The sequence below is a fragment of the Alligator mississippiensis genome, chromosome 8 (assembly GCF_030867095.1).
Source record: "Alligator mississippiensis isolate rAllMis1 chromosome 8, rAllMis1, whole genome shotgun sequence".
Lineage (NCBI taxonomy): Eukaryota > Metazoa > Chordata > Crocodylia > Alligatoridae > Alligator > Alligator mississippiensis.
Genome location: NC_081831.1, coordinates 6,151,758 through 6,166,005, shown reverse-complemented (window position 1 = coordinate 6,166,005; position 14,248 = coordinate 6,151,758). Strand labels below are relative to the sequence as shown.

Genomic DNA, 14,248 nt, shown 5'->3' with positions numbered 1-14,248 from the left:
TATTTTGTATTTGGTCAAATTAAATATTTCAATAGTTAACTTGAAATTCTTTTTTTTTTTTTTTTTAATTTTGCTGCAAAAAAGTGTGCTATGTGCTTTAGGTCAGTCTAACCTGCTTCTCCCTTTCCATTCAGTTTTCCTGCTTGGCTATAGAATGGAACCAAAAAAAGGCATTATTTATCCTGCTCTAATTATGAGCTGTCAATCAGTAAACACATCTGTTAACTACGGTTGTATGTTAATTTAGGGTAGTTTTGCACTTGAAGTATTACACTGGATACAACAAAAAAATCATTAAAAAATCATCACCAGTTTGTTTACTAAACACATGGAATCACTGGCCTTGAAAAGAAAGCAGAACATGAACAATAAGTGAGAGAATTCATGAAGTCAAACCATAAAGCTAACCTACAAAGAGCTACTGGATTTGTTAGCCATGAGATTTTAACTTCCAAACAAATACACACACATTTTCAGTGCGGTCTGATGTGGAATTCTTGTTCTCCCACCCCCATTACTAAAACTACTTCATCAAAATTACACGTTCACCATAGCATCTACTACTGGATAGGGAGCCATGTAGAAATTCAATGGGCTTAAATCAGTCAGTCTTTTCCATAAGCAAAATCATCCTGCCATGATAAGATGGCATGAACATTCAGGTGAAAAGTCTATTCACAAATTGATTCTTCCTCATTCAGTGATAGCTTAACTCCCTGAGGTCTGTATCTCTACTTCACCATGCCTCTTAAAATTGACAACACAAAGATATCACTTCACTATGACTATGTGATTCTGGACCCACTTTTGTACTGAGCATTTGATAATGGCCTATTTAAGGTCTACTACAGCAATAATGGGGCTAGCTACTAATAACATTCATTAGCATTGTGGAGGACTAAATTTAATGGTGGTTTGTACCAAAGTCAGTTATGTACCCTCTGACTGGACATCAGTGGGAAAGGTTTCTTGGTACGGCTTAATATTAGAAATGGAAGAGGAGGCCCCATTTTCTCTCTCTCTTTAAACTCTTGATTTGGGGAGAAAATCCCTTTTCTTATTTTCATTTCTGAGACCATAGATGCTAGATGAGTCCTAGCTTCCTGCTACCAGAGATAGCACTTATTAGGAAAGGAGACTGACATAGTAAAAGAAGCTCAAAGGAACTCGGTATCTTTTCCTTATGTCCTTTGAGGTCTCCTATTGTAATCACCATCCTTCTGTCAAATGAGGAATGGGTAGAACTCATCAACCATGCTTCTTAATTGACTAAAATAGCTACTGTTGAATGACATGAAATACTACAGTTTTACTTGGCGGGGAGGGGGTGGTGTGGAATATGCTGCCTCTACTACAGCATTATTATTTCCTATTGGCCCACGAAGCAAGACTGGAATCTAAAACCAAATCTATAACGCTTCAGTGCAGAGCGAAGGCCACTGATGGCTGGCTGTGGCTAAGAATATATAGCTTCCCAATGGTGGACAAGTATAAAAGGTTTCTTCTCAGAATCATATTCAGAACTTTACTCCCAGGGGCTGTCCCAAAGCACTGTTGTACAGTTATTCTCCCTCATCCACCAATTAATAGTCTGCATCTGGTAAAACACTATAGCAAATCTGCAGTCCTGTTTAATCCAATGATCTATACAAGAAGCTACTGTTATTGGACATGCTTCTGTTTTAGGAGACCACCCTAAAGTATCTCCAAATGGACTTGGTAGAAGGACTCCCTCACTAAACACAGTATTTTCCAGTCCCTGGCCTAGTTATTTGAGGCCTGGTCCGAAGTCCACTGAAGCAGGGAGGATGTGGTCTTCCCATTTGAATATACTGTGTTTTGTATCAAGCTCTTAAAATAGGCTCACTGTAATTAGCTTGGAGCTGGGAAGATTAAATCAATGTCAGAAATACCATGATCATAGCTTCACTAGGAGTAGACATTTTCATTATTTGGGCTCATTAAGATATTGAGCTGCTTGTGTTTCCATCTTTTTTATATCTGAGCAGGGATCACAAACACCAGTACAAACCTAAGAAATCACAAGAGGACTGGGAGAGATCTATTAAAATACACTATCCATAAGAAATGGGTGGATTCTTTATAAATTCTGTGCAAGGTATAAATAGTTCAATGGCCTTAAAGTCAGTATAATTAATTACAACTGGAGCCTCTATCACATTGGTACTTTAGATTTTAAAAGTTTAAAGTGTTTGTTAGGAAGGCCCCAAATCCTGAGTCATATTAAACAAAATATGAATCTGAATAATTGCTGTTGGTGTTCAAGTATCAATGAATAGCAGTTCAAAGATTTATGATTAGATATGAGAAGCCTGAGAGTAGAAAGAATGTTAAAAATTCAGGTATAATAGGAGAATATGTGATTTTTGCCCTTTCAACTTAACCCTGCACCTGAAATTGATACTAGTTCCCCTCAGAAGTTCTTGGCAGCTTTATTAAATCCCTACTGCATTTCTAATCATAAAAGCTATGACCTAGATGAGAAGCAGACAAAGCTCTTTGGGCAAATCTGGGATCTTTTATTAGACCAACTCAAATAGTTGGAAAAATTCTTCATTGGATACCCAAAAGCTTGCAATGAAGAATTTTTCCAACTCTTTGAGTTGGTCTAATAAAAGATACTGGATTTACCCAAGGAGCCTTGTCTGCCTATGTCCTTAGACCAACACAGCTACAACCAATACACCTGATGACCTAGATGAGTATTTCTTAGCTTGCCAACTGCTACAGAAAGTTGTTGTTTTGTTTTTTTTACAGGCAATTCTCAGACTATTTCATTTCATGTTAATAACATGTGCCATATGGCTTGGAGTTTTACTTTGGGAATCAGAGTATATGAGTTATGTTCTTTTGCATGCACTTATTTAAAGGTTTTAGGAACAAGTCTGAGTAAGGAAGTCATCTTTCTAGATCAGTAAAATCCTTTTAAACAAAATCCAAACAATCACTATGAGTTTTATAAATGCTTAGTTACTCTTGTTCTGGCAGACATGGCTTGTCAGAAGGAAACATGCTGGGTTAAATTTAAAGTGTTTTCTTCTCTGGGTCTGGAAGTGTGAGAGTTTCTGGAGCAGATTTTTTCCGAGGTCGGTCTTTGGGAACAGCTAGGAATTCAGGAGCATCTGTAGAGAGAGGAGTTGATGGAGCGCTCGAAGGTGCACTACGGGTTGAAGAAGGCAGGGATATGTTAGAGATAGATATTGTAGGTGGGAAAATCCCAATTTTCTTGTTGGTGGCTTCCTGAGTTGCTCGTTCAAACTCTCGGACTTCATCCATTGTCATGTCTTCAAAGAAAAGAAAAGAAAAGAAAGACAAATGGAAAGTTAGAACCATTTCAAGGGTGATTTCATTAATGCAGGTCATCCAACCTCTAAATCACAGGGCATGTGCTCATCTCAGTGTGAGGATCCACATGTCAGAATCCTGCTAGAATTAATAGGGGTTCTGGACAATTTTTTTATAAAAGGCCACTGAATTCAGGTGCCTGGCTTGATGTTCCCTTAATGCTTGATTTTCTAAGATTATGAATAGTCTTGAAACATTTAATCTCAGGCAGAAGACAGAATACTTCAGTGCTTCAGCAAGTAAAAGGTATCTCAAGTTGGGCACCAAAGAAAAGAAGGAACCCAGAGTGAAGGACTATTCTGAAAGTGTAGGCATTAATATTTACAAGCCAGTAAAAAGATATAACACTTTAGGGGGTCATCCTGTTTCCAGCAAAGTCACTGGAAAAATTCTCACTGACTTCAAGGGAAGCAGGACCATATCATGAATTCCAATTTTTTTTATTGTACAGTACTGTAATTTATAGTAATGCAAACCATTTCCTGTACAAGATTTTTTCATCTGCTTTATCATTACTATACAATGCTAATAACATTATTTTGTAACTTATTAAAGTGCCTGAAATTTCTTTTGGGGGCCAACAGCCTGGACATTATGGTTGTTATATACCCTTTCAAGGTGCATTTACTCCCCTCACAAGATATAGTTCCATATTGATCCTAATAATGAGATATACTTCTTGGCTCAAGTCATTTGACTGCCATTAATTGAGATTGCCTAAACATAGGGAAGTCAACTGGAAATTTGTAGTTGATTTCAAAGAATTCCACTATTGCATTTTTTTTATTTATATATAACAGGTGGACAGGTCTGAAGGCATAACCATCCTATTACACTGTACAAAAGTTGGTGATTATTTTTAATACTCTTTGGAAAGCTCACTACTATAATGTCTTCAGAATACTGAAAAATAGCCTTTAAAAAAAAAAGAAGCAGCTGAGCCTACTTATTACATATGAGCCTACTACACACAGGGTTCTTCAGCATCTGGTTTTGAATTAAAAGATATTACTTCACCGATTGCTTCAAAAATCCAACCTTTTGGCAGAGAACTAAGAAACAAACTGAAATTATTTTAATAAAAACTGATTTTTTTCTGAGCTACTAACAAAAATAATGGATTGAAAGTTATAAACTGAGTATAACTTCAAAGAAGCACTGACACAGCACTGTTGTTAAGGGACGTAAAATTCTCCCCTTTTCCAGGCAAAGAGTATGCCCAGCTTCTGTTGACTTTTAGCAGGAATTGCATGCGTATCTGTGAGGGCATTGCCCACTGTGTCTTCTTGTTGGTTACTATTCACATCATATGGATTAAGCCAAAAAAATCCCTTGTTAATTTACTGAGGTCAAAATACATCTTCAAACTTCCCCATCCAGAAGTCAGAATGCTTTAATAAATTACAACCAGGTCACAAACCAAATATTTCTTACACCGGTGGAAAATATGTGAAAATGCTACTAGATCAGACTTGGTAGCATTACACTGGGCACGTCTACATGTGCATTAACGCACTGTAAGTACAGCGTATTAAGGTTAGTACCTGTAACAGTTGATTATGGTGCATTAATAACAGGTACTAAACTTAATACACCATAATCGGCACTACTGCGCAATAGTGCCGGCACACATCTTTTAAGTGATGCTAATGTGCAGTAGGCTAATTCTGCATATTAGCACAGCTTTTGCCATGACATACTAATGTACAGTAGAATTAGTCCACTGCACTTTTAGCGTCTCGTGTAGACATGCCCACTGTTAGTCGGAACAAGTGTAAATGATGCTACAAGGTACAAGCCAATGGTGAATCAGGCTCACAGACTGCTTCTCTACACAGCAGAGAAATCCTTTAATACAGAAATGATTAAATGGACCTGACATATCATCACTGCCGTATGCATCCACAAGAGGGCAGAATTAGCCCAGAGTAAGCACATTCCAGGAAGAATTGTACAAAATCTTTCTAATAAAATACCTAATCAGGTGAGATTTAGCTGTTTTTTTCTCTACAAACACAAAATTCAAAGTAGCTTCAGCAAAAGGTCAGCAACATTTCCTCAAACCTGGCACAAACTACAAGAACAAGAAATAGGCTTGCAGGAAGCTACTGCAACTTGGATTTTCCAAAAAATTCACAACTCCAGTCTCCAAGCTCTTTAAAATAGGCAGTCAGTAAAAATTATTTCCCAGTACAACAAATGTTTTTATAAACACTCTTTAGGCATTACATTATATGCAATAATAGATGTATGGGAAGCAAATATCAAGAAAGAAGTTTGTCCACGTTGCTGTACACCGTATTTCTGCAGCTGGTAATAACCCTGCTCCTTCACAGTGAAGACACGGCTAAAGATGTGCCATGTATCCTCTATATGAACATAGTTTATTATATTTAAACAATGGAGTAGATACAAGTTACCAGTACCATCATTATTTTCCTTTGCCCAGTACTGCCATCTCTCAAGACTGTATTGCAGCTTTTGTGATATTTTGCTGTTTTTCTTTAGGCCACATGTCTAGAAGCTGGGATTATATGAGGGCTCAACTTTTATTTTATAAAAAAGTAGGTTTCTAGCCTTGGGGACTGTAGGAGCTTCAGTCAGAAAACATGAACTCATTTTTGGCTCACAAAACAGAAGAGCAAACATCTAAAAAATGCTATTTGAAATGTTTATAAAATCCTTCAACAAATTTCATGATTTTTAGGGTTTGATTTTTTAAGGATTGATATTTGTAATACTGCTGGCCATGTGGATACTATCTGCTTCACATAGCAAACTCAAATACTAGCTCTATATAACTACCCTGCATTTTAATATTACACAGCTGCATGACTTCGTAGCTTTGGCTATAAAATGTTTTGGGACACCGATGTGTGAAAGACGCTCTATGCTTTTTTTTCATAGAATCATATAAAATGATGAAAACCCTCATACAGTGCCAAATGCCTTCTTCTTTCCAAACAGACTTTACTATTCCAGGGGCATTTTCAGTCTACAGCAGCTCCTGTAGCTTGGAGAAGAGCTTATTTAAACTGAATTTGCCCTGTGTTAATGTGGCAGTAAGCTGAGGAGCTCAAAGGAATTGTACTCACTTGTAACAGGAATAATTTTGGTCCCATTTTTCTGATTTACATTTCTTTAACTTACTGTGTCATTGTAAATGGTATTTTTTGCACTGAACACCTAATACAAAACCTGATGTTATAGAGAGTCTTTCCGTTGACTTCAATGGTTTCTAGATTAGGCATTTTACTAATGCAAAAAGAAAATAATATAGTGCTTGAATGAACTGGGAGGGAAAAGGAGAGGAAGATTCCCCAGTAAGAAAGCCATCAGCATGAAAAGTATATTAATGGAAGTCCTATCAAGTGACCTGCTCTCCATCTGGTCATCTCCGAGTTAGATGGGGAGCACTCATTCTACCTGTACTTGATTTTTGCTTTTTTGCCTATACTCATCTCAGATTCACTCACATGCTGATATGTGCTCAAATAAAACTAATCGTACACTGAGCTGAGAAGGACTCAAAAATATGAGACTCCGTTCTGTCTTTTTTTAGAAGTTAATAAAGGCCCAATTCTGCTACGGCTATAATTGTCAATTTGGCCTAAGTCAGTGTTGAAAAGGACTGCAGGCATTTTTAGCCAAAGTTCATATGGCCAAATCTTACGTCTTTATTCACATGGCCAAATCTTATGTCTTACGTCTGATTCTGACCTTGCTAGTAGAAACCTGGAGTAACCCTGAAGTCAATGGATTTGCACTAGTATAAATCTGGTGTGGGATAAGAAGCAGACTCTCAGCAATTCCTTTCTGGTAATCTTTCGAAGTCAGTCAGAGCTTTAATGATGTAAGATATGAAGAAGACCATAATAATCTAGCCTTAATGATCTGCCCTATAATCTTTACTTGCGCAAAGCCATTGTTCACATTAATGAGAGTTTTTCCTGAGAAGGAACATTTCATATTAATATTTTAAGAGGAAAATGTCACAGCATCTTCTTTCAGGACCCTTGTTTGTGGTTTATCAAAAAAACATCAAACATGACCTTGAAGGCATCAGGGGAAAAATCCTTTTAGCCTTTTCCCTGTTGGCGCAAACAATTTCACCAGCCACACAAAACTTTTCCACTCTCCATGTTCTTGGCTGTTTGATTGACGCAACCTGAACATTCATATGGCTTTGAAAAAATCAGGATCATTGGTAGCCAAATCTGACATGGCTGTGTTCTTGATCCTACTAAAGTTGTTGGCACACCCAAGGTTTGGAGGGGAAGGGGGTTAAATTTTTTTCTCCTCCCAGATTGGGAGCTGTAGATGAGATTGACATCTTTCTTTCTTATATCATAGGGAGTTCAGGGTATAATGTACATGCAGGTTATAGTCTATGGGAATTTATTCTGCTCTCACTGAAATCAGTGTTAAAACTACCACTGATTTCAGTGTGAGCTGGATCAAGCCTAAAGTTGTTCCCGCTTCTTGTCATTTGCATGTGCGGATTCGGCGAGAGTGGGCAATATGTTTCAAAAATCTACATACTCTTTCTTTGGCATGGCTCTCTATTTCATCCACAGTAGATGAATGTTGACTGCAAACTTTAATGTTGGTTTTCTCATGCATATTTTTCTCGTATTCTCGAACATCATCCATAGTCATATCTGCAAAAAGTTCAAAATGTTGGCATTTTCCATTAATTCAATGCAAACTTTAATAAATAGGAAGATGCTAGGGATAGATAATCTTTCAGCAGAAGCCAAAGAAGGGTTTTTGAAAAAAAAAAAAGCGGGGAGCCAACTAGCTTTATGAAAAATTACTCATAAAGGTAGTTAAACCAGCTAAGGAAAGTGGAAAAAGGTTAAGTCAAAGGGAATACAGAACAGGGAGGAGTGGAAATTGTTTAGGGGCATCTATGTAGAGTGAGCTAGGCAAAAAGTGTTGGAGTGCAGGCATAGGTACAGGCAAAGATCTTCTAAATTGACTTTAGAAGATACTCTAGAATAAAAAAAACCCCTCAGATATATCATAAAGATTTACTTACCTTCTAAGAAACTTCCAAAGAAAACTCTATAGCATTATCTTTAGTACAATATGACATGTTTTATAACAAAAAGGCACTTTCATTGTTGAAGCTCACATTGGTTCAAAATACAGAAGCCAACATAAAATCACCACACTAAGGCCAGGTACAGACATTACATTTTTACTGGTGTAAGTGATTGGAAACCAGTCTATTCCTGTAACAGAACAGAAGTTTGGCGCACAGACTGGTTTAAAAATGGCAGAACCTGGTCTAAGATTTGCCACCCCCACCAAAGGGTAAACATTTGCTACCGATCTAAACTATGCCCCTTACAGAAAACGGTGTAATTTAGACTGATTCCACCTTGGGCTTTTTGATTACCTGTACCTAGCCTAAGCGATTTACTAGTGGATACTATAAAAAGTTTGCTTTATACAAGTGAAAACAATACAGAACAGTCCTGAATGTTAAGAAAGGGTAGCATGGCCTGGTTATGTCTGATACTGTCTGATATTGTCAGTTTACAGAATAAAATGGTATATGACAGAATCAATTAGAAGTTTGTTAAATGAGCTCTATTTGAGTACTAACAAATCCTTTCCTTATCTTAATTGCAAAAGGAAGTTTGGGTTTTATTGCATTTTAAGGTAAGAAGATAAGTAATCCAGTTAATCACAAGGGGCAGTACACTCACTGTCTTCAGTGCATCTAATTGCTTAGTTAGGTTTTATTCAATGTGAGAATCTGGTCCATTCTTTTCAGTGTCCTGGAAGTATCCTGCGGTCTTTGTTAGTATGAGTTAAACTTGACTTCAGTAGCCTTTCAAATTTTTAAGCACACCGTTTACTAAAGATGTAATGTTAGCTGAAATTTTCAGAGCAGCTAGAGATTATTGGGCTCTTGCTGCTTCCATTTTTCTCAAGTGTTTTCTGCATCATTTGGATTTGTGGCATTTTATGACCTGCTGCTTCCTTTTAGATCAGGCATTTTCAACCTTTTTGGATTAGTGTACCCCCGGCAGCTGAACGCAGAGCGGGGGGAGCGGCTGGATGCGGTGTGGCAGCAGCCGCCACTTGCCAGCTTCCCCCACCCTCTGTGTCTGGCCGGGCGGGCGGGCGGCGCCTGGGCGGCAGTGTGGAATGGTGCACGGCACTGCTCCGTCCCCACCCACCCATGTGTCCCCCCTAGAGCCTTCTCAAGCATCCCTAGAGGTACAGGTACCCCCAGTTGACAACCCCTCCCTGTCTTATATGCTATGAGGCTTGTTTCAGTTAACAAGAACACACGTGACGTGGAATGCATCACTTATCCCATTAGTTCAACACAACAGAGCACAGTACTTTTTCACTAGTAGTTCCTTTCTCCTTTTTAATACTGAAAGCAAAGAAACATGAAATAACATTAAATGAACTATCATTTAACCTATTCTTTTTACTATTACCCAAAATGAAAAAAAACAAGCTAAGAAGCAATGTATAGCATGCTAAGGAGAAAATTTGCCATGCAGAAAACATGCTCTTTATTAGCAAAGTCTGAATGAACAACAGTATGGAAACAGATGTACCTCAGGATAAGGTTAAATATATGTTAGTCAAATCAATTATAAAATACAGTAATACTCGACTCAGTAAAAACAATGTCTTTTCTTTATTAGTAGTTGATTCTAACATGCAATGGGCCAGATTCTCAGCAGATGTAAACTGGTACAGAACTCATTTGATTCTTCTGAGCTGATTTACACCATTTGAAAATCTCTCCCAAAGCTTTTAGCTTTAAAATTATCACTACACATATTGGAGGGACACTGTCAGTATAAAAATGATATATTTGAACTTTTCCTTCTCTCTGTCATTACAAGTACTGGGGGAAAAAATCCAATTTACATGATACCATATTGTATATTTGCTATTACATTTCACTCAGCTTCCTAAGCAAAATTAGTAGTAGTTTTTTAGTCAATTTTCCATCCAGAGTTTCATGCTGCAGTACAATGCTACAATAATCAGCTTGCAGATCACACAGGGGAGCATTTAAGTTAACTTCCTCCATTTATTTTCTGCTTTCCTTTTATTTTTTTCCTTTGCTATAAAAACTTCCCATTAAAGTTTGGTTCGTAAATTCATTTTCTTGCTTTTTTACTAAGCCTGGTTTTGAGGTTTAAACTGCCTGACAGTGTCCCTTTAAAAACATTTCACTTGGTTTAAACTCTAAAGAGTGAGTATATATCAATAATTCTGTATATTGATAGCTCATTTACTTGTGAAAACAATTATTTTAAATGGGGTGATTCTAAGGCTGTGGTGGGGAGATATGTAAAGATTTTTCTACCTTTTCTTTTTAACTTTAAGTTTGTGCAGAAGGATTTTGTTGAAAAAGGAGGAGATGACTCGTACTTAAAATTAAGCCCACCCTTACTTGTTTTCCTAAACTGGCTCTAAATGATGGTGTCGTCTGATACCTGCTGGAAATTCAAAGAAACAGTCTCGCCCCTCTCTTTTCACAAAGACTTACATGTATGGTGGGTACAGTCAAACTTATGTAAATGCTTCCTTGTGAGCTATATATATTGTACTCCCATCAAAAACAATTTACCACTTTTCACCAGATTTTGCCATCCGAATACACCTAAAACTTCTTTTGAACTCAAGAAGGCCAGATCCTGTACTGGTGTCCCCTGATATAGCTCCATTGAAGTTAGTGGAAGTGCAGTAAGTTGCTCCAACATCAGATCTCACCAAAAAAGTTCTGACAGTTTGAGAACCACAAGCTCATTCTTTACTATGAGCCAGCTTTTGATGTTGTGTTTGGATGACATGTTGCAGGTTAAATAATCAGATTATAATGCTTTTTTTTTTAAGAGCATACATTTTAGAGATCAGACGAACAGATGGGCAGAGTTTAGGAGTGACCTACAACCACTATCTGGCTTGATCCTGAAAGCTGCTGAGCAGCCCAGTCCTGATTCGGCAAAGCATTTAATCCCATGGTAGTCAATGGGCTTACTCATATGCTTAAAGTCAAACATGTACTTAAGTACTTTGCTGGATAAGGGCTAAACAGCATACTCTGAAAATTACAGGACTGATCTCATATACAGTTCTTCAAAGTAAACTTACAAGAGTAAGAATGTATAGGTAGATGCCCATTTTCATCGTATGACATAGCTCCATTTTTCACATATTGACAATAAACTCAGATTAGACAGGAAATAGAAAATGAGCACAGTACCATGAAAAAATATATCCAAAAGCATGTGCACGTGTAATAGGGGAAACTACAGTTTTGCCAGTAAAAATGTGGATTAAATAGTGACCGATTTTCCAGGGAGAGCTCTGGAACAATGATGGGCATTAAAAATACACCAAGAAGGTACAGATTTTATCAGATATCACTTTCTCTTTTGCTCAGTGAATTATGCAATTCCTTCTGAATTCCAGTTATGCAATTCTGAATGTTACTGCTCTCTCCTGTTGTACTTGCTGATATTCCTTCTTATTTTGGCGTGATTTCTTTCAAAATTTCTCCATTTGAGTCACTGAGATATAAGAGAACATAACTGATCTTTGTGGCAATCTGCTTGCCTCTTCTCTTTCCCTTGTGAACTGTCTTCTTGGTCGTGAAGCCATCTTAGTCATTCAAATGTTTTCCTGATCATACCATACCTTCTGACTTCATATCATGTGTTTGGTACTTTGTCAAACTTCTTTTAAGATTCCAAGCCAATCTTGGCTTCCACTGATGTGTCTTTGTTTCACTCCTCAATACATAGTATCATCAGATCTGTTAGGCACAGCCTGTGTATGCAGTCAGGCTGCTCTATCCTTATTTAAACTCTACCACTTAAACCCTTCTTTGATTAGTGTATCAAGTCATGCATAAAGACCAATCAGGGCTTATGAAAGGCAAACTGAACTCCAATGTTATGGAAATTGTTAAATTTTGTAAGAAATGTGAATACAAATGGACTTTTTGAAATAAATAATTGACAGTTGAAAGCATGGGATTCAGCAAACATCAGCAGTGAACACACTGTAAAATATCTGTTAGCTCTGAAACAAGTAGCATCAGTGTGTCCTACACGTGCAAGACAAGGTACCCTCAAAATCCTTTAACCTGGTGGATGCGTACTGGCAACTCATTCACATGAGGAAACAGAGATAAAATACAAGCACTATCTTACTAAATTATAAGTTAACTTTATAAATGAAAGTTATTTTCAGATTTACAGTCAAATAGCAAACTGGTTCATTCTGAGTGCAGCAGCAGTGGGTTATTCATTTATAGTCTCAGTTACCTTCTGAACAATGCACAATAGCTTACATTTTTAAGTGAGAAATATTTAACTGGACTCTTCAGAACCAGTACTATAGACCATTATAGTTGTTTTAAATATGGGTTTAAACAACATTGATCATTAAGCCACATGGAATACTTAGCTCTTTATTTCCATGCACACTTTTCTGGAAAATTATACAACAAAATTTCTGAAAAAAGTCTAAATGTGGAGGCATTAACATTTAGACAAAAGTATAATCTAAGATTTTGCTTAGCTCAGAATCATTATTTGAACAAAGGTATAAGAAGCAAATTCTTCAGCCATTGTTAATTTTCACACAAAAAAAAATTGATGTCATTAATTCTTTTCAACTTTGTAACGAACTAAATTCATCCCTGGTGTGACAGCAACGATGCCAACACATTTAAACTAAAGGCAAATTTGTTTCAATTCTTAAAAGAAAGTTTAACCACTGTTTTACTTTTCTACATTGGAGCCTGACATAACTGTACTGTACAATTTACATTACATGGGTATTTGTTAGTTTTTATTTCTTGCCATAGAGTGGGACACTGTTTCTTGAATGTGTTGCACGTGAGGAAATGGCAACTCACAGGTCCCCTTGCACTAAAACAATTAGAGAACATATAGTATTGGAAGTGTAAGAACAAATGAAGGATCAACACCTATATAGAGGTAACCCTGGCAAAATTTTCAGTAGCTCTCAATCTTTTTGAATCAGTTCTCCAGTACTCAAATTTTACTTTGCCATTCATTAGTCTTCTCAAGCAGACATTTTCTATGGCCTAAAAAAGGAAAATCCTAGTCCTTCCCATGCAAAGGTCAAACTGAGCTCCTTGTACAGAGCTGCAGATTCATAGATGCTAGGGTTGGAAGGGACCTCAACAGATCATTGAGTCCGACCCCCTGCCTGGGGAGGAAAGAGTGCTGGGGTCAGATGACCCCAGCCAGATACCTATTCAGCCTTCTCTTGAAGACCCCCAAGATAGGGGAGAGCACCACCTCCCCTGGAAGCCCATTCCAAATTCTGGCAGATTGATAATGTACAGAAGTCCATTTTACACACTCATCATTTTTTAAAGATCAAGTTCCCGATAATGTTTTACAATCTACATGAGCAGAGGTGCCTTTTTGTGTAAAAAAAATATATTGTTCATATTGGGAAATAAAGGTTCAGATTCTTCTCCTTTCACCATTGCTATACAGAGTATGGTGAGCCAACGGTGCATAATAGGGGCACAAGAACTGTCCAATGCATAAGAAAGATTTTCGATACAGTTCTCCTGACTCATCTTATGAATGCAACCAGAAACTTTACATTCCATGCTGGCTACAGCTGCATCTCTGATGCTGATTCCTATGTAAATTGCTCCATTCCTGTTATGATTTTCTGAGTTCTCTTATGCAAGTGACAGAAGAGGAATTCCTCAGCCTTTAGTTGCAATCTGTGCTGAAGTTCATCAGCAGCCAAAACACTGGCAGAAACAACTATGTGGTCATGCATCTTGGATGTTCTTTTTTGTTGAATGCCACACAGACAGAACGCTTGTTTAATTACACAA

General features: G+C 37.4%; 1 protein-coding gene across 1 annotated transcript in view; it reads right to left on the bottom strand.

Moving 5' to 3' along the window:
* Positions 1 to 3,216: 3,216 nt before the first annotated feature.
* The window catches only part of PITPNC1 (phosphatidylinositol transfer protein cytoplasmic 1), a 176,781-nt gene continuing 165,749 nt past the window's right edge, over positions 3,217 to 14,248 (bottom strand). Inside the window, exons 11-12 of the mRNA XM_059732043.1 lie at positions 7,909 to 8,027; positions 3,217 to 3,305 (exon numbers count right to left, since the gene is read on the bottom strand). Of these exons, the coding sequence (XP_059588026.1) occupies positions 3,300 to 3,305; positions 7,909 to 8,027 (125 nt within the window). The 3' untranslated portion in view covers positions 3,217 to 3,299. The remainder of the gene's footprint in view (positions 3,306 to 7,908; positions 8,028 to 14,248) is intronic.